This window comes from Osmerus mordax, chromosome 24 (assembly GCF_038355195.1).
Source record: "Osmerus mordax isolate fOsmMor3 chromosome 24, fOsmMor3.pri, whole genome shotgun sequence".
NCBI lineage: Eukaryota > Metazoa > Chordata > Actinopteri > Osmeriformes > Osmeridae > Osmerus > Osmerus mordax.
In genome coordinates, this window is record NC_090073.1 from 4,037,558 (window position 1) to 4,057,561 (window position 20,004).

The following is a 20,004-nucleotide window of genomic DNA, read 5'->3' on the forward strand; positions in this document are numbered from 1 at the left end:
TTTTATTGTTGCATCTAACGAAGTGTTAGGTACTAGTCCTAACTGCTGTAAGTGAAAGGGATCTCTAAAAGGATGCATCCACTTTCAGACCATCTCTTTAGGCCCCCCTCCAGCCTCCACCAGCCTCCACCAGCCTCCCCCTCAATCACTGTTCATCCCCTCTACTCTCCTACCCTCCGTAGAACTACTCACTCCTGCTCGGTGACCACATGGCCCATCATTATCACGCAGCCTCTGTGTTTCTCCGCTCGTAATGGCTGGCCGACACTCAGCCTCCCCCTCAACTGTTCTCCTTGATTATCCCCCTCGCCCCCTCTCCCCCTCTTCAGCCCACGCGTGTCATCGCTGTGGGTCTCCGCTGAGAAGGTATGCAGGGGGACGCCCAGGGTGTCGGAGGTGCCTGACTGAGTGTGTCACGTTCCCGCCCACATGGCCCTGCACTCGTCACCTGCATCAAGTCATTACCCACTTTTACCTGCTGGAGAGCTTAAGAGAGGAGCTTCATGGCGAGGAGCTACCTGGCGCTTCAGTTGGTACATCATCTGGTTCACGCATTGGACGATGTCTCTGTGACATGGATGAGCGTCCGGATGAATCACCACCCTGTGCAGATTGAAATCCCTCCCCTTCTAAGCGGTGTGAGCCGAGAGAGAAAATCCATTCTCGCGTGGTTCTTATTCCTGGAGCCCTCACTTTGCCAATTTGTTGAGGAATCATGCGGTCTCAAAGACTGCATGAGGACTCTTCATACTGGCTGTTAGAGGATGTTGGTGGTCCCCCCCCCCCCCCCCCCCCCCCCCCCCCGAGGGACTGTGGCTGGTGTTATCAGGCTGTAGAACTCTTGCATGGCAGGAGAGGACACTCAGGAGGAATGACTCCAGTGTCTTGACCAGGCCATCACAGGTGTCAGAGGAGATGCAAGCTACACGTAATCATGTAATGATATGTGTTTGACTGTCTTACGCTCTCTCTCTCTCTTATTACTCATTGGAAATATGCACAGGCACCAAATTATCATTATTGTCTGTCCGACAAACATGGACATTTCAATTTGACTAGCAATAAAAGACACAATCAATTCCCAGCTTTATACTACTAATAAATTGTCGACTGGCCTATTTTGTATGTTATCTGTATCCAAACACATTTAACCTAACCTTCAGTAGAACCGAAGTATGACAGCCACACATAGATGATTATCTTGTAGATCAACTGTATGTCCATTACCTTGTAACCCCCTCTCTCTCTCTCCCTCTCTCCCTCTCTCTCTCTCTCTCTCTCTCTCTCTCTCTCTCTCTCTCTCTCTCTCTCTCTCTCTCTCTCTCTCTCTATCTCTCTCTCTAAGAGGCAACCATGAGTACAACAGGTCAATCTTTGAGTTCCCATGGTGACAGGTAATTTTCCGCCTCTTAGTTTATTGAAATGTGACATTTGACTGATAAGGAAATTAGTGCATACAGAATCTAAATGTAGGAGTCAAGTGTGCTGGAGCCAAATGTGTATGAACCAAGTGTGCAGGGGTTTCTTCTAGCTCTGTATCGGTTGGTGCACTACTGTCTCGCTTGGTGCACTACCTTAGGTTTTTAATTATTTGAGTTATATTTACAAACAGGTTTGTCACAGCCTACTGAGCAGAAGAGACCGAAATGAGCATGGATTACAGTAATGTGATTTATCCCACGGCACAAAGGATTCACGATGATCTAATATTCCAATTCTGACGTCTGTTGTTTAGTGCTTTAATGCAAAATCGACTCTGCCTTCCTTCTTTTGAAGCTGAGAATGAGTGTGTCCTACTACATAAACTGCAGCAGGTTCTTTATTGGTGACATGGCCGCTATTGTTCCATAAAGCCTGCAGGGCTGCTGCCAGTATTTGTCGACACAAACGCTACCCTACAGCGTTTCATCCAGATGCAAACTGGATCTTTTAATTGGAATCTGGGGAGTTGTACGTCTTAATGAGTATAAAGATGGATCTAGCCTTGTACACTTTATCTTCGGTTCTTAAACCGAAGCTGTGTTTTTGCATGAATATTCCTTGTGTCACCCTGCTGGTGTGTGTGTGTCGTGTCACCCTGCTGGTGTGTGTGTGTGTAACCCAGATCTCCGGAGCCCTCGGAGGAAGTGCAGAACAACAGGAACAGCTCGGGCATCCTCCTGGACATCTCGGCCCTCAGGCTGGCCGAGGTGGAGTCGGAAGTCCCTCCTCTTCCTCCTCGCTACCGGTTCAGGGACCTGCTGCTGGGAGATCAGTCCTTCCACAACGACGACAGGTAGAGGCATACCTGGGTGTTTGTGTGTGTGAGTGTGGAGCGTCTCCCTGGTGGGGAGCTGTCCAAGGTGCTGGTTGGAAGGAAACGGATGGAGCTTGGTTCTGGTTGTTGGAGCTGTCCAAGGTGCTGGTTGGAAGGAAACGGATGGAGCCTGGTTCTGGTTGTTGGAGCTGTCCAAGGTGCCGGTTGGAAGGAAACATATGGAGCCTGGTTCTGGTCGTTGGGAAAGAATATTCTGTCAACATCAGCAGCTGGTAACTGCCCGGGGGATTTCCACCACACGGTGGATATTAACTTAACTTACATGGAAATGTTGGGTTCGACTCAGATTTGCAGCAGAGGCTGGTGCCTGGAGAGCTGAGACTTGAATGTGTTTTCCCAGAGCATGACCAGATATGATTAAAGTGGTTAATGTTCCTTCCTTACACCTTACCTCAGCAACATCATAAGCCTGGTGTATAAATGTTACTATGTTAATAAACCCTTAGAGTGTTGTGGATGTATGGAGTGTATAAGAAGGTGTTTTATAACAGTATCATATTTTTGGTAAGGCTGTATTTGTGTTCATTGTCGTTTTCTCAGCTGATATCTCATTCTGTCAGAAGGCTGCTAGTACATCTTATTACTCATTGGAAATATGCACAGGCACCAAATTATCATTATTGTCTGTCCGACAAACATGGACATTTCAATTTGACTAGCAATAAAAGACACAATCAATTCCCAGCTTTATACTACTAATAAATTGTCGACTGGCCTATTTTGTATGTTATCTGTATCCAAACACATTTAACCTAACCTTCAGTACAACCGAAGTATGACAGCCACACATAGATGATTATCTTGTAGATCAACTGTATGTCCATTACCTTGTAACCCCCTCTCCCTCTCTCTCTCCCTCTCTCTCTCTCTCTCTCTCTCTCTCTCTCTCTCTCTCTCTCTCTCTCTCTCTCTCTCTCTCTCTCTCTCTCTCTCTCTCTCTCTGTCTCTCTCTCTCACTACCCCCACTGGAAACTGCTGTCAGAGTGTTTTATAATCAAAGCTGTTCGCGTCCACACATCACCAGTACTCGCCATGGAAGTATTGTAAGGTTTTCCATTCTCCCTGGATATAGTGAGTTCTGCTGGTTATTTCTTCCATTCGATGACATTCTTTATATCCAGATTCACCTCGTCACCACTGTTTAAATCGAGAGCCAAATCCGCACAGAGAGAACTCTGAATTGAGGCAGGTGTCCGTCCCGTTTGCGTTGGTTTTTGGGGTAGAGAACAGGCAGGTGGCCAGCATAGCCGGTGACTGACCCTCAGGTCTGCTTGGGGGGGGTCGTTGTCCAGATGATCCCAGGCTCGTTATCGAGGTTAATCAGGGAGGGTTGCTGGGCTACTACCAGAGACATTCTTCATTACTTCCTCTCTGCCCCACTTACAATGGCTCTAAAAGCATATCAGCCCAAATTGCTGGAGCTTTTTAGGGGCTTGTGGCACATTAGCGGGGACGAATGCAATTATGGTTTTGTTTAGATTTTTCTTGTTGTTGTTACTGAAATGGACTGTTTCCAAGCTGCAGAGAAGAGGCAGAGGCTCACAGGCCCCAAAAGGACCCAGCGCTGGGAATAAGGAGGGGCCCCGAGTCTCTCTGAGTGTCTGTGGTTTCCATCCCACCCCCCCCCCATCCAGTTCAGAGATGTTACATCTCTAAACATAAAAGATGATCCCAAATTCTCCTTCTCTCCCCCCTGCGCCCCCCCCTCCCCCTCCCCCATCTCTGTAGACGCCTCTCTCTCTCTCTCTCTCTTTAGACACCCAGGCTGACGGTGAAGGAGAAGGCTGTGTGTGCGCTTGGGAGGGAGGGGGGCGGTTGTGTGTGTGTGTATGTGTGTTTGTGCGCCGGCCCTGCTTGACACGCCTGTGCGAGGGGGTGATATTTCCCATCAGAAATAGAAGCGAGCCGCACTTTTATGCACTTCGACGTTGACCGAAAACGGAACGAACAGCGAGGTGACGGGGATGACTTCCGTCTTCCTCTGTGTGTGTAATCCAATTCGTCTATCCCTCTCCATTCCCCCGGTGCTGTCGACACTGCTGATGGATTAAGAGGGCTAACTGATGCTAAGAACAGCGAAATGGCCTCCAAATCGACCGAAACGGCTCTGAAACGGCTGAGAAGGAGAACCTTCTCCTCATCGCCCGACTCTAATCTCAGGTCTTTTCCCAGATCAGCTGAGATGTTCAAGGATCGTGTTCTAGCATGTTCTGAGTGGTTGCTCTTGGGGCCCAGGGACAGGACACCCACTGCTTTGACAGCTGTCTCTCTCTGTCGATGGCGTCCGGTGTCGTGTCGCCCAGCGGGGGGTGGGGGGGTGGGTGGGGGGGGTGGAGGGAAGCTGTGCGGACACTGGTCCAGGCAGAACTGGACAGACAGAGCCTGGAGTCTAGACCACAGGTTGCATTAGTCACCAAACTGGCGCCAGACCAACACAGATGAACCAGCAGTGAGTGGGATGCAGACAGATACAGCCAGAAGGGGCATCTGGGTGAGATGAGCTCTTAGTAGTACTATGGTGAAACCCACTCTCTCAAACAGTATGAGCATGGGTGTGCGTCTGCGTGTGTGTGTGTGTGTGTCTCTCTCTCTCTGCGTGTGTGTGTGTCTCTCTCTCTCTCTCTCTGTGTGTGTGTTTGTGTTTACAGGGTCTGTAATGGAATCGGGAAATGGAAGCTGCTGCTTAAAAAGTGACGGTTGAGTGTGGTGGCCAATAGTTGTCTTCTGCCGTACATCCCCTACTGACATGTCCAGGCTGTGGATTGCATTATGCTATATTACTATGATTACAATTATTCTCATGTTCTATTGCTGTTGAATTAGTGCGACATGTCATTAGCTGGTACATTGTTGAAGTCTTCTGGAAACAGGAGCAACATTAGCTGTGATGTTCCTGTTATTTTTAGTTTGAGTTGTTTGGCCTTGTTACATCCCAAGGAAGACATTGAACAGCAACTCTGCTCAGTCTATCCCGTCGAGTGTTGTTTTATTCATGATAATTAGATGCTTATTCTGTCCTTATTGCCACCAGGGCAATGTTATTGCATAATGTCGAAAATGATTTCTAGAGGGGTGATTTAGCAAACCCAAAAGCGATGCTAAAAGTTGCATTTAAGAAATGGAATTTGCTGATATTTAGCTTGCTGTGTAATATTGCAGGACTCGTGGTTCTATTAAAGAAGGCAGGCCTGTAGACCTGGCGTAACCATGGCATATTGTCATGGCTGTGTCCATATGTGAGTTCAGAGTCCACATGAAAGAACGAATTTTCTTTTTCCTGTGATTTATTTAGCCCTCAGGGTGGGTAGGGTCTCCAGGGTTAGTGCGTGTCTGTGTGTGAATGTATGTGTGTGTGTGTGTGTATATGCCAGTGGCATTGGCCGGCCCTTTTCTCCTCTCTACTCTGGACATGTTATGTTGGAGGCAGCTGCTCCGCTAGCCAGAGGGGGGTGGAGTGTGTGTGTGTGTGGGGGGGGGGGGGGGGGGGGGGGGGGGGGAAGAATAGGCCAGGGGGCCATTCCTGCTGTGATGTGTTCTGACAGAGAAAACATTTGGCTCTCCCCTCCAATCTGCAGCGCAGAGGCAGGAAATGATGCGCGGCCTTATAGTGATTATTTCACGTTAGGGGCCCAGGTCCAAGCCCTGGGGCCCAGGAACATTCCCACTGACATGTCACTGTGCTGTGCTGCAATTCAAACACATCAAGGGAAAAACGTGGGTCGCTCTCCAAGTGTTTGTGTACGGCGTCGAGTGTGGACTAGTGATGTTGTGTTGAGGTTTGTGTGGACTAATTACCAGTTTACAGCTGATAAGATTCGACCCCCCCCCCTCCCCCCTTGATAGATGTAAACACTATTTATGGTATGGATCGAGCAGTCACGTTTCACACTTGACTGCTACGACAGCGGTCTCACAACGGAGATCTCATCAGTGTGGGTGCCGTTCGGCGCCTGTAGTTCCCCCATTCCACCACACGGTGTCTCTGTGAGCTGCTCCACGCAGGCTGTGTGCATGGCCCTCTCTCTCGCCTCAGTCAGTCTTGTTCACCTTCATACATGCTGCTCACCTGTGTGCTCGCTGTCATCCTTTGTGGTGGCAGCTGTAAGCTCCCAGGCGTCTTTCCAGTTTCGGATGCCGTTCTCCATCTTTACACACGCACACACACACACACACACACACACACACACACACACACACACATGTAAACACACACACACAGAGAGAGCAGAAGTGTAACAGACACCTTATTGTCACCTGCATAATATTTCAGTTTTTGGTTTGGTGAACATTATGTATTGTACTTGCATCCTTAATAGTAAGTGGATTATTCAATAATGTGTGCTATTCAAGTGTCATATTTGTGCTGCTTTAGACCGACACTAGATGAGACGTTTGGATGGTATTATGTGTTGGAGTGTGTTATCATTTTATGGCTACCAAGCAAATTCAAGAGACTGGAAATGACCATGGTAGTAAATAATGTAGCTCTCCTGGCAACCCTAACATCTTGCAAGTTATATAATTGGTGCAGCCCGTAGGCATGCCAAGACTGGTGGGTATGACTGAATGGTTGACGTTGGCATGATGACGTTTAAAGCCGAGTCGGAATGGGACTCCACAGTCTCCAAAGAATGGAGCGCTCAACCACGAGAGGAACGCTTGGTGCCTACATGACTTTGTCCTAGCAACAAGAAATGTAGAAGCGAAAGGATGCCCGTTCCTCCGTCTGATGGCAGTTCACAATGCGGCTTGCGGTCGTAGCCAATCTCTGAGACTCCGACTGGAGGAACATATTGGTTGATCTCGGCTGGTGGTAACCTGGAAGAGAGTGGTTATGGCAGGCGCCAAACTGACGCCGTCCCCTTCGGAGATAGACCCAGACGTCAAATCTGCGGCTCAGAAAACTCCTACCGAGCCGACCTGGGTTAATCCTGCCGTGCCGATACGGACCATGGGCTCTTTCGGGAGCGATACCGGCCAGAGGTAGCGCATGTTTCTAGTCTGACTTCGATAATAAGACCTGCAGCATCCTCGAAACACCAGCCTTTGCGATAACGGGAGTGCACGGCGGGAAAACTACTCCAATTGTTGATTATTAGCTTTTCTTAACTGCAAATATTGCCTATACGAAATTATCGATATTACAGTCCAACACATTATTTAAATATTCCACGGGAAAGACAAATGTATGGTGGACATGTTGCTTGCATGGTGCTGTTTTCTTCGCTCAGCTTGTAACCCGACGCCGACAGATTGTATGCGCGTTTTATGATGATTTATTAGATAGGGAAGACTGATAGTAGGCTACAGTAGGCTACTAAGCAGGGGCAGAGCTGCTCAAATTGGATCCGTATTTGTCTGCCCTCCCCCTGTCAGTCAAATTCCTCCAAGAATCATTTGGGCTTTCCTGCAGTGCTCATTGCTTACATAAATCGAAGGATGCTGCATCACAGGGAGGTCTATATGAATCCATATTGCTTGTCCAGAATGTGTAGCATAATGGGTCAGTTGCTTCACTTGTTTAAACAGGTTGTGTTGATGACTTGCATTTTGCTCATGCCATTGACAGCATACGAATGATTTGATTCATTGTACATTGTTGTGTTTCCAATGCAAACCACAGGAGATTGGGTGTACACAGTACACCTAGGATTACACCTGCTGTAAACTCACGGCTTATTTGCAAATCAAATGAGTCATTTGTGAACTTTTTCATTGAGACGAGAGGAGTATAAGCATCGCCCAGTACCCCCCCCCCACACACACACACACATTCATATTCGTTTACTTTGTCTTTTTGAGTTGTACAGCACACACACACACACACACATCGTCAACAGATTCCAGTTTACAAGTCTTCTGACAGCACCTGACGGCCTGATGGAATGATGATGTTTTCACCGAAAGTTGTGCTTTAATTAGATACTTTGGAGGTGGAAGGGGTGGGGCAAATGCTCTATGATAGTGCAGGGTGTTCAGTCTGTCAATATATGTTCCCACAAATACATTTACCAGCTTTTTTTATTCATGGTGAGTCATCGGTTCTCCACGTTGCATCCATACCCCTACCCGCACTGTGTACCTACATATTAACACGTCATTAAAACTGTCAAACGCGAACTGTGCACTTTAGGAATTTTTGCAGAGCTCATTGCAGTTTCATGATAGGTAGACTTTCGCTATGCCATCAATAATACAGACTCTGAACTCTGCTTTAGACTGCTGCACCAAAGTCAGCCCTAAAGACAGCAGCACTTTTTATTATTTACATCCCATTGACACACACACACATACACACACACACAGGCACACACCCCAAACTCTTTGGTCATAACTGTCTCTTAGTTTAGTTCCTGTAATGTTTGCTTCCTGACAGAGTGTGTTCTCCTCTGGGGCAGAGGATGATTGCCTGTTGTAGTTCAAGTTCAGAGAGGGAGCCTGGTATATGGAGTCATTCCACCCTCACAGCTTGCAAGAACAAGATGGTGCTGCAAAGATGACGTCTCACAGAGGGCTGAGTCAGCAGTCGCTGGAACCATGGCAGATTTCTTTGTGATGTTAGGAGTATAGGCCAGGTCTAGTTACATTAGAGGAGGTGCTGGTTACAGTAGAGGAGGTGATGGTTACAGTAGAGGTGATGGTTACAGTACAGGAGGTGATGGTTACAGTAGAGGTGATGGTTACAGTACAGGAGGTGGTTACAGTAGAGGAGGTGGTTACAGTAGAGGTGATGGTTACAGTAGAGGTGATGGTTACAGTACAGGAGGTGGTTACAGTAGAGGAGGTCATGGTTACAGTAGGGGAGGTGGTTACAGTAGAGGAGCTCATGGTTACAGTAGGGGAGGTGATTACAGTAGAGGAGGTCATGGTTACAGTAGGGGAGGTGGTTACAGTAGAGGAGGTCATGGTTACAGTAGAGGTGATGGTTACAGTACAGGAGGTGATGGTTACAGTAGAGGTGATGGTTACAGTACAGGAGGTGGTTACAGTAGAGGAGGTGGTTACAGTAGAGGTGATGGTTACAGTAGAGGTGATGGTTACAGTACAGGAGGTGGTTACAGTAGAGGAGGTCATGGTTACAGTAGGGGAGGTGGTTACAGTAGAGGAGGTCATGGTTACAGTAGGGGAGGTGGTTACAGTAGAGGAGGTCATGGTTACAGTAGGGGAGGTGGTTACAGTAGAGGAGGTCATGGTTACAGTAGGGGAGGTGGTTACAGTAGAGGAGCTCATGGTTACAGTAGGGGAGGTGGTTACAGTAGAGGAGGTCATGGTTACAGTAGGGGAGGTGGTTACAGTAGAGGAGGTCATGGTTACAGTAGGGGAGGTGGTTACAGTAGAGGAGGTCATGGTTACAGTAGGGGAGGTGGTTACAGTAGAGGAGCTCATGGTTACAGTAGGGGAGGTGGTTACAGTAGAGGAGGTCATGGTTACAGTAGGGGAGGTGGTTACAGTAGAGGAGCTCATGGTTACAGTAGGGGAGGTGGTTACAGTAGAGGAGGTCATGGTTACAGTAGGGGAGGTGGTTACAGTAGAGGAGCTCATGGTTACAGTAGGGGAGGTGGTTACAGTAGAGGAGGTCATGGTTACAGTAGGGGAGGTGGTTACAGTAGAGGAGCTCATGGTTACAGTAGGGGAGGTGCTGGACAGTGCTAGCCTGTCTCAATTCGATGCCCGCCCCATCAGTTATCATTTCCTTATTTGATGGCGCTGCTCTGGAAACAATCCAGGCAGTATCTACTGTAGGTTGTAAAATGTGTTTACTTTCACAGACAGATGGCACTCTATCTAATATAGAGTCCATGACTAACCCTAACCATCAGAGCTAAGTGCTGTTGAGCAGAGAATGGAGCCACAATGCCTTGTAGAGTACTCTAGATGTATTACTGCTTCAGAAAAGTTGGTTGAAGTGCTTCAAGCGTCCTCGCCAAACTGGTTATTTATTGTAATAGGTTGGTAGCAGCCCTCGCTCTAGTAAGATTAATCGAAGTGCAGTGAGGATAGGACACAACTTCAATCAAACTCCTGAACTCAATGTTCTCTGCCGTCTGTGGAGGAATATATTTTCTCAGAGAGCATTCTCTTTATTAAGGAGAGATCACAAACGATGAAACCAACTTTGTACCGAAGTGCTCAAATGACTATCATTTATTTATAGCACTCATGCTATCACAGAACAGATATGATTTAGCTGCTTAGCTGCTCCTGTTTAATGAACTCTTCTCATGTGTTTCCTGGGGAGGGTTATGTAATGTTTGTCATTCTTAGCCTGCCTCGGGCGTGGAGCTATCCCAATTAAAAAAGACTTTGATAGTTGAAAGTAGCTGAAAGCTCAAACAACCATCACTCGAGCATTAGTGTGTGTGTGTCTGAGTGTTGGTGTATGTGTGTGTGTGTGTGTGTGTGTGCGTGTCACACACACAAACACATGCACACATACACACTCACACACAAGCACACATTCACACACAGACATGTGCACACACACACACACACAGTTGTCAATAGTATGCAAATGATAAAAGGGGTGTGTCTGTGCTGCTCTAAAGGAAATGATGACACAGTCTTAGATGGAAGTACTGGAAGGGGGGGATTTGTAGTTCTATACTGTGCCTGCATAGAAAACTACAAGTTCCACAAGTCCTTGAAACTACTGCAGAGAATGTTATTCTAATAGGTCTTTGAGGACAAGTGACAGAGTTGTCAGCTAATGTCAATAGCACACCTTTAAATGACGTTCAGAGTAGCCAGTGGCTGTTGTTTGGGGTGTCTTTGCACAGCCCACATCGGCGCACAGACCTGGAGAGGGGTGAGAAGCAGTTTATTCCTGCATTGCATGATTATGAGATTATGTGTGTATGGGGTTTGCCAGGATACTAGCTGCATGCATGCTAAAGGCTAACACTCCAACTCCATCTGCCCGTGGTGCTCCTGCTTCTCGAGACCTGTCTGTCCCCGTATAGCAGCTGAGCTGATTAACAAGAGGGGAGAACCCCTCTCTCGGAGTGTCCTGACGTGTTGTCACGAGTCATCGTCCTGAGACCCAGTAGTTCATTCATGTCCCCCTGTTGTGGACATTGGTTTTTGGTGCGAGTAAACTTGCAACCTTACTGCCCTTGGTATTTCTTTCTTTCGTCCAGTTGAGAGGACATCCTGGGCTTTTTAAGGATGTCACCTAGTGAACGACCTCAGGTATCGCTGTGTATATCTAGTTAGTCAATAAAGTTATTGCTGCATAACTCTGCATAAATAAATAAAGCTGCATAATAGTAGAACAATAATAAGAAAACGATATTGTGACATTCCTTTTCCTAAAAATATCTTTCTTCCAGCTAAACATTCAAATAAATATTATTACTCAAATAAACATTCATGGGTCCTGGGTCTCTGGAGGATATAGGACTTCACAGGTCCAGGAGCAGGCACGAAATTTACATTTACATTTAGTCATTTAGCAGACGCTCTTATCCAGAGCGACTTACAGTAAGTACAGGGACATTCCCCCGAGGCAAGTAGGGTGAAGTGCCTTGCCCAAGGACACAACGTCAGTTGGCATGACCGGGAATCGAACTGGCAACCTTCGGATTACTAGCCCGATGCCTTCACCGCTCAGCCACCTGACTCCACCAGATGACATGATGAAGGGTCACAGCATACTCATCAGTCACCCACACAAACAGCACCTACGTAAACGTAGAACCATGTGTCTTAAGGGGAGGGCTCTTAGAACGCTGTTCAGATCACCCAGACAGCAATCTTACTCTGCATCCCCTCTGTCTGTTAGACAACGAGACTAAAGATTCATTTGATCCACATCCACCGTTATCGCCAGAGCCGTCAGGTCCTGTCGTTGTGTTTCCTTCACTGCTTCTTGTCATCTCAGACCGTGTACGTAGTGCTGTTGTCATTCTCATGACCCCTCGTTCATCTCACGATTCATCATCCAACATGACCGTCCTCCGCCACCAGTATCATCCGCGTCTCCATGGCCTCCCACCAACATGAAAACGCAGAAGAAGAAAAACCAGCGTCGTAAGCGATGACGGCAGCCAACCTGACACAGCAGGTGTCTTCTCTGGTCTCCTGTGGTCTTCATGGAGAGTAATCCCCCTAATCCCTGTGCCTCTGCACCTGGTCTGGGGCTCTGTGTTCCTCTCCTCTTGTCCCTGTGTCCTTGTGCACCTCCTTCTCTGCCTGTGTCCGTCTGGGGCTGTCTGTGATTTGGCGTCTGTGTGCGTGCGTGTCTCTCTGTCTCTGTCTCTGCTTGTCTTTGTGTGTGTGTGTGTGTGTGTGCCAGGTACCAGGAGGAGTACAGCATGGACTCCACCAACGCCCAGTAAGTCCCTGACCGCATTACGTCTGTCAGTAGACGGCCTCACTTCTCCTTCACCACTGCTTTCACACCCAGCCGCGGATCAGAGAGAGAGAGAGAGAGAGAGAGAGCATGAGTTCCAAACAGTTAATATTCATGTCTGCGATGGATATTTATAGACATCTCCACTGCCCTACAATCCATCAGGACACACTTCTGAGGGCCATGCGAGGACTGTAATTTATGCTACTGCTCTTCATATGTCAGAGTGTGGAAGGGAGCGAGTTGGAAATGCTAATAGAAGGAGGGAGGAGAGGAGAAAGCCGTGTTCTGCTTGGGTGCCATGGAAGGAGAGGCAAGAACCCAGAGGTGTTGCTGGGAAGGGGATGTTGTACAGAAGACAGATGGCCTGGGAGAATGCAGAGATTAACAAACCGCTTAACACAGTCTGCTGGGAGAGGAGCTCTCCACACAGCACCTGCCGCTTCGTGATGTATATCAACATCCATGTGACGTGTAGCAGCCATTGCAATTAGGGTTTGGTATATTACAGATCCATTAACACAGCTACTGTTATGTGTTTCCCATGACCTGAGCATTGGCAGAGAGCCTGGTAGAATGGCAGTTTTCGCCAGTGTCTCCAAGTCTGGGCATGGTTAGGGTTCATACTGCCCACCAGTCTGTCCTGGCCAGGCCAATTAGGTGCTCTGTTTTGCAATATGGGCCAATCCCCCTGGGCCAATTCCCCCTGCAGCAGAACAGGTGGTTGATGTTCATGTGTGTGTCTGTCAAGTGTGCGTGCTTGCGTTTGGTGGTGCGTGTGAGTTTTCATCATTATTCCCTGTTGTCAGCGAATCAAGTATTTATATACATTTGTTTGCTGATGAGCGTGTTTTGCGAGTTCTTCAACCTTAGTTTGACTTTGTTAGCCATATACTTGTCTTGGCCTCTCTCTCGCTTTGAACGTTTTTATTCTGTCCAAACTGAGAGGGCTAGGGTAAGCGTTAGTTTGTTTATTATTATCTTATAGCATGGTAATACCTCATAAAATGTAATCTGATCTTATTGAATTTCAGAAAGAAATGAAACAATGAATCAGGTCTTGTTTGCGTGCGTGCTGACAGCTGTGTCAACTCAGTGTGTCTAATGGTCACGCATGTTCGCCCTCTTCTGTCTGACTACATATAGCATTATATTGTGTTGTCTCTCTCTCGCTCTCTCCCATTGTCTCTCTCCCTCGCTCTCTCGCTCTCTCCTTCGCTCTTCTGCCCACCCTTTCCATCTCTTTCCTTCTCTATCCTCGGTCTCTGTCCTCCCTTTCTCTCTCTACCCTACCTACCTCCCTATCCCCCTCTTTCTTCCTCTCCCCCTTTCTTTCTCTGTATCTCCACTCCCCTCCCCCTCTCTCCCTCCCCCCCCCTCTCTCTCTCTTTCACTCTCTCTTTCTCTTTCTTTCTCTCTCTCTCTCTCTCTCTCTCTCTCTCTCTCTCTCTCTCTCTATCCCCACCCCCGGCCCTCTCTCAATCTCCATTTCACTCGTATACCCCCGTAACTCTTTCCCTCTCTCTCACACTCCCTCTCCCTCCCTCCTGTTCCCTAAAGCTCCAGTAATTGTTATCCTGTCTTCTCCTCAAGCTCACCCAGTGTTCATGTTGTCAGAGTCTGCAGGGACCACTAATGTTCTCCACCACGGAGATTAGACCCATAAGAGCTTCATCGGCATCGCAGGCAGCACACCCTTTAGAAATGGGAGAACAGGCATAAGTGTTCATCATATACAGTAGCTTACGTCTGAGGTGCCTAAACGCTTCACTGATGGAGACCGTGTGGTCATAAATGTCTTTTTTTTAACGCCGGATGCTTTTGAATTATTAATCAATCGGTTTGTTTTCGTAATGACCGCCTCACTGCTTGGCCTACTGTGATTTGTCATGCAGGGACGGAAGTCCTAAGTGTCTGTTCGGAGATCTTCTGATCGCCTGAGCCCCTGGTGGATTGCGTTAGTCGCTCTTAGGCGTTCATGCGGTGGTGCTGGGCACAGCCAATTAGGAGTGAGGAACCCTCAAGCCAGTCAGGGTGGTAATGCGTTTAGGATGCAGCACTGCAGTGGTGGCTGCTGGGAGACTTATGGGCTGAGTGGGGATGCTAGATGTGGAGTTTCTAATGTTTGGAATTGGCAGTGCTGGTTCAGAGCACACTGTCTGTATGTTTAAATGTTCCTTTTTGAAGCGAAATCATGAATTGAATTAACATTCATATATTAAAGGCCTGCTTGTTAACAGGTCATGACGGTTGTGTTTCTCCTCTCCAGGGTCCAGGTGGAGTTCTACGTGAATGAGAACACCTTTAAAGAGAGGCTCAAGCTGTTCTTCATCAAAAACCAAAGGTCCAGTAAGTACTGTGCAGGGGATTTAAATACGTCTTCAGGTGAAAAGGATCGTCGAGGGATTCACCGGCTGCAAAATGAGATTTTTAATAGCGCTGGCATGAGCCTTCACCGATAACGCGCATCCAATTTCAGCTGGGGTGATATTTGGTTCTAGAACTCTAGCTCTGTATTACAGGACTCTGGTAGGGAACATATACTGGAGTTCCATTGTTAGAGGAGGGCAATGTCATTTGAAATTGCAGTACAAAGTAGTTAGTTCTAGCCGCAGTGGAATTGCTAGTCTCTCAGAAAAGGACATTGAAACTGTATTTCCTCGTGTGTGTGCGTGATGCACCTTTCGCTCGTGGCGATGCATTTGCCGGGTATCTGACCCATACAATCGCAAAAGAACATTCTTGAAATGCCAGGTTAGCCCTGCAGTGAAACTTCTGCTGAACCTTTCATTTAGACGTTTTGGACGGTTCAGTCGTTACCCTGGTGAAGCACTGCTCTCGGAGGACTTTCCGTGGCAGTGCATTGTGGGAGGTTTGGCTGCCGTCACAGCCGTTGTCTATGGTGCTGCTAGTGCCACCTTCTGACCTGAAGACGCAGCTACTGCTCTGACTGTGTGTGTGTGTGTGTGTGTGTGTGAGGGCTGAGCAATTGCGTGTGCAGTCCTGGCTTTGAATGAATGCACATTAATGCCCATCAGTCAGTCCACCACAAACTCCCCTGCTGGTCAAAAGGTTGTTTATTCGAACCCCACAAGCCTCCACCAACATACAGTATATCCACTGTTGATTCCGGGACATTCCTTCACCCCCAAACATAAATCCTTGCTTCAAGGTCGGGTCAGCAATTGGTGCTTGATGTGTGAGAAAGTGACAGAGCGGAGGAGAAGAGAGGTGACAGTCTGGGAGAGAGGCAGAGAGACGTGTTAGCCAAAGTCCAAGAGACACCAGTCAGCCCAGCCGGCGAGGGCAGCCGAGGGAAGCACCTGTCAGGAAGGAGGCCGTCTCCCCACGGAGAGCCCCACAGCCTTCTGGGAGATGTAGTTGACAGCCTTAGACTGTGTGGTCCTTTACAAAGCACTTCAGGGCATCGTTCTTGATAGAAGCTTGGGTTCCAGCTCAGCGTGCCCCCCCCCCCCCCTCCTTCCACAGGCCTGAGGATTCGTATGTTCAACTTCTGCCTGAAGCTGTTGACCTGCGCCCTGTACGCTCTGAGAGTGGCCCTGGATGACCCTGAGGAGGTGGGGCGGTCTGCCTGGTGAGTCCTGCCTCTCACGTCACACATCACACCAGGATGACCGGGTACTATATGATGGGATAATACCACTTTTCATACCAGGGTATAATAAGTGTTGGATGGGATGTGTTGATTATATAGTATATTATTGAACCAGGGTATTTTATCTTGGTTTCATTTCCTAAGTGGCTTCCTCTGTCATTGATGTTGTTCAGCAGTGTCAACTGTTCAACTGTCAATCTAACAAGATCTGTGACCGATTCAACACAAATCAACTGGTAGGTAATCTCAGCCTTCCACTGACCAATCATCTGCTGACCAATCATCTGTGTTGAGCTAGCCATGTTGGATCATATGATTTATATTGTCCTTTTTGTCTTGGTTTGAAAGGGAGTTGATATTTTGGGTGAACAGAAAGGTTCCTCTATGGGCGATCCAGGTAAGAGGACTACATTGAATATTGTTCCACGTTGTGCTCATTCAGAATGTGTGGCACACGGTATGTGATCAAGCATTCGTGTCTAGGAGGTTTTGAGTTGGGAGTTCGAGGATACAGCCTGGCTGTGAACACAGTGCCCTCAAATGACCCGTTTGCTCTCCAATGTGCACCCATCAGAACACATGAATGTCAGAACCTTCCTTCTACTTCTGCTCTCTCATCCCCTCCCTCATCTCTCCTGCCTCCTCTCTCTTCTCCTCCCTCATCTCTCCTCCCTTTCATCCTCCCTCATCCCTCGCACCTCCTCTCGCTTCTCTCCTCCCTCCTCCCTCATCTCCTCCATCCTCTCTCCTCCCTCCTCCATCCTCCCTCATCTCTCCTCCCTTTCATCCTCCCTCATCCCTCGCACCTCCTCTCGCTTCTCTCCTCCCTCCTCCCTCCTCCCTCATCTCCTCCATCCTCTCTCCTCCCTCCTCCCTCCTCCCTCTGCTCTCCTTCCTCTCTCCCCCCCCTCACTCCTCCCTTCTCTCTTCTCCCCCTCTCTCCTCTCTCATCTCCCCTCCCCTCCTCCCCTCCCCCCCTCCCCCCAGGTGATAGTGGCCTTAATCAGCTTCCTGGAGGCCATGCTCCTGACGTACCTCAGCTACAAGGTGAATGTCTTTGCTGTCTCATCACAACGCCGGCCAGCTGAAACACATCATTAACCCTCTACAAATGAACAGACCTTTACAATGCAAATGCACGCCAGACTCGATGCCAGCGCTTTATTGATTCGAGCAAGAAGCACTGCATTAGTCGAAGTGAAAGAACCACAAGCTTTGATTAAAAATCTTTTCAGCTCACGCCTCGTCTGAGTTTTAGTACTAATAAATCATTTACGTTTGGCTTTGCTTGGTGATGCAGGTCCTATTACTGTAATTGTTATGTATCGCCAAGATCTCAAACAACAACTCTGATGCTGTTGTTTGTTGCAGGGAAACATTTGGGAGCAGATCTTCCAGATATCCTTCACCCTTGAGATGATCAACACAGTGCCATTCATAATCACGGTAAGCCATCACGCCCCATATTTCAACTTTACCGTATGGTGTCTTGAATCCACACCTAATTGTGAATTCACCGCACGATGCATGTGGAATAATCAGCTGTGATTGATCTTGCAGCAGGCAGGAGCATTTCCAACTGAGTTTTTGACAGAACTTAATTGAATTCTTACCATTACCCTGGGGTGTCACAGAGCCAGTCATATATAACACACGACTTTGTCCATGGAGAGGGAAGAATCTTTGAAGGCTTTCAGATGGTTTTTGTGCGGACGGCATTTGTTACATAAACGTCTTCTCTCTTTTCAGATCTTCTGGCCTCCGTTGAGGAATATTTTCATCCCAGTGTTTCTTAACTGCTGGTTAGCCAAGTGTGCCCTGGAAAATATGATCGTAAGATCTTCATTTCTTTCTTAATGCATACAATAATCATACCGACAACGAACAAAAAAAAGCATTGACCAGTTTCTGTAATAAGCAGATAGTCAGTATCATATTTATAGATAGTCAGAATAAAAATTGCCAGTATCATTTTAGCAGATCACATTGGTAGCCCACATTGGTAGCCAGTATAAAATTGGTAGATTGCCAGTATTACATTAGCAGCCAGTATCAGACGATCTGATAGCCTCAATCAGATTAGCAGATAGCCAGTATTAGATTAGCTCTTATCGTTTGGAGTTGGAGCCAGGTTTCACTACATACAGGTGTTGTGGTTTTAATAGTGGTTTTGACCTGACATGAATTATATAGTGAGTTAATTGGTAGCTGTCCATCTGGCATGAGGTCATATTTCCTGCCTGACTGTATCACTTTCATGGCCTCTGATAGACTAGAGGACTAAGATTGGAGGCTTGATAACTCTGTTCCCTCCCTCTCCCTCCCTCCCTCTCCCTCCCTCCCTCCAGAATGATCTCCACCGAGCCATCCAGAGGACTCACTCAGCCATGTTCAACCAGGTGCTCATCCTCATCTGCACCCTGCTGTGCCTGGTCTTCACTGGGTGAGTGACTCTGATCCACGCTCCCAACCTCATCCCCTCATCCCTGGGTCTCCCCCCTGACCTCATCCCCTCATCCCTGGGTCTCCCCCCTGACCTCATCCCCTCATCCCTGGGTCTCCCCCCTGACCTCATCCCCTCTCACACCCCTCCATTCGGCGGTTGTGAGTTGCCAGTGCGAAAAAAAAGAAGCCCCTTTTCCATCTAGAGTGACCGCTTCCTGTCCTCTCTCCCCAGGGCGTGCGGCATTCAGCACCTGGAGAGAGCGGGGAAGAACCTGTCCCTCTTCAACGCGCTCTACTTCTGCATCGTCACCTTCTCCACGGTGGGCTACGGGGACGTCACGCCCCAGATCTGGCCCTCCCAGCTGCTCGTGGTCATCCTCATCTGTGTGGCTCTGGTGGTTCTCCCTCTGCAGGTCAGGGCTGCCCTCCTGGGGTGGTGGTGGTGGGGTAGGGGGTCTGTAGTCCTCCTAGATGGATAGTGTGTATCTCTAGTCCTCCTGGATGGAGGGTGTGTGTCTGCAGTGCTCCTGGATGGAGGGTGTGTGTCTGCAGTGCTCCTGGATGGAGGGTGTGTGTCTGCAGTGCTCCTGGATGGAGGGTGTGTATCTCTAGTCCTCCTGGATGGAGGGTGTGTGTCTGCAGTGCTCCTGGATGGAGGGTGTGTGTCTGCAGTGCTCCTGGATGGAGGGTGTGTGTCTGCAGTGCTCCTGGATGGAGGGTATGTGTCTGCAGTGCTCCTGGATGGAGGGTGTGTGTCTGCAGTGCTCCTGGATGGAGGGTGTGTGTCTGCAGTGCTCCTGGATGGAGGGTGTGTGTCTGCAGTGCTCCTGGATGGAGGGTGTGTGTCTGCAGTGCTCCTGGATGGAGGGTGTGTGTCTGCAGTGCTCCTGGATGGAGGGTGTGTGTCTGCAGTGCTCCTGGATGGAGGGTGTGTGTCTGCAGTGCTCCTGGATGGAGGGTGTGTGTCTGCAGTCCTCTTGGAGGGCGTGTGTGTGCTGACAGGAGACGTTGTGCTGCAGTTCGAGGAGCTGGCCTACCTGTGGATGGAGCGCCAGAAGTCTGGCGGAAACTACAGCCGCCACCGCGCCCAGACCGAGAAGCACGTGGTGCTGTGCGTCAGCTCGCTCAAGATCGACCTGCTCATGGACTTCCTCAACGAGTTCTACGCTCACCCCAGACTACAGGTACGGCCGGGGCTGGTTCACCCCAAGTGTCCCCCACACACACACACACACACTTCCACCCTGGTCTACTGGTCCCTGTACTGGTCCTGGT

General features: G+C 48.6%; 1 protein-coding gene across 1 annotated transcript in view; it reads left to right on the top strand.

Moving 5' to 3' along the window:
- Nucleotides 1-20,004, top strand: part of LOC136932546 (potassium channel subfamily T member 1-like) — a 35,174-nt gene that overhangs the window by 629 nt on the left and 14,541 nt on the right. Inside the window, exons 2-14 of the mRNA XM_067227679.1 lie at nt 1,346-1,394; nt 2,105-2,275; nt 12,612-12,650; nt 14,938-15,017; nt 16,158-16,263; nt 16,458-16,520; nt 16,633-16,681; nt 17,272-17,331; nt 17,656-17,730; nt 18,034-18,117; nt 18,633-18,727; nt 18,962-19,142; nt 19,749-19,913. Of these exons, the coding sequence (XP_067083780.1) occupies nt 1,346-1,394; nt 2,105-2,275; nt 12,612-12,650; nt 14,938-15,017; nt 16,158-16,263; nt 16,458-16,520; nt 16,633-16,681; nt 17,272-17,331; nt 17,656-17,730; nt 18,034-18,117; nt 18,633-18,727; nt 18,962-19,142; nt 19,749-19,913 (1,217 nt within the window). The remainder of the gene's footprint in view (nt 1-1,345; nt 1,395-2,104; nt 2,276-12,611; nt 12,651-14,937; nt 15,018-16,157; nt 16,264-16,457; nt 16,521-16,632; nt 16,682-17,271; nt 17,332-17,655; nt 17,731-18,033; nt 18,118-18,632; nt 18,728-18,961; nt 19,143-19,748; nt 19,914-20,004) is intronic.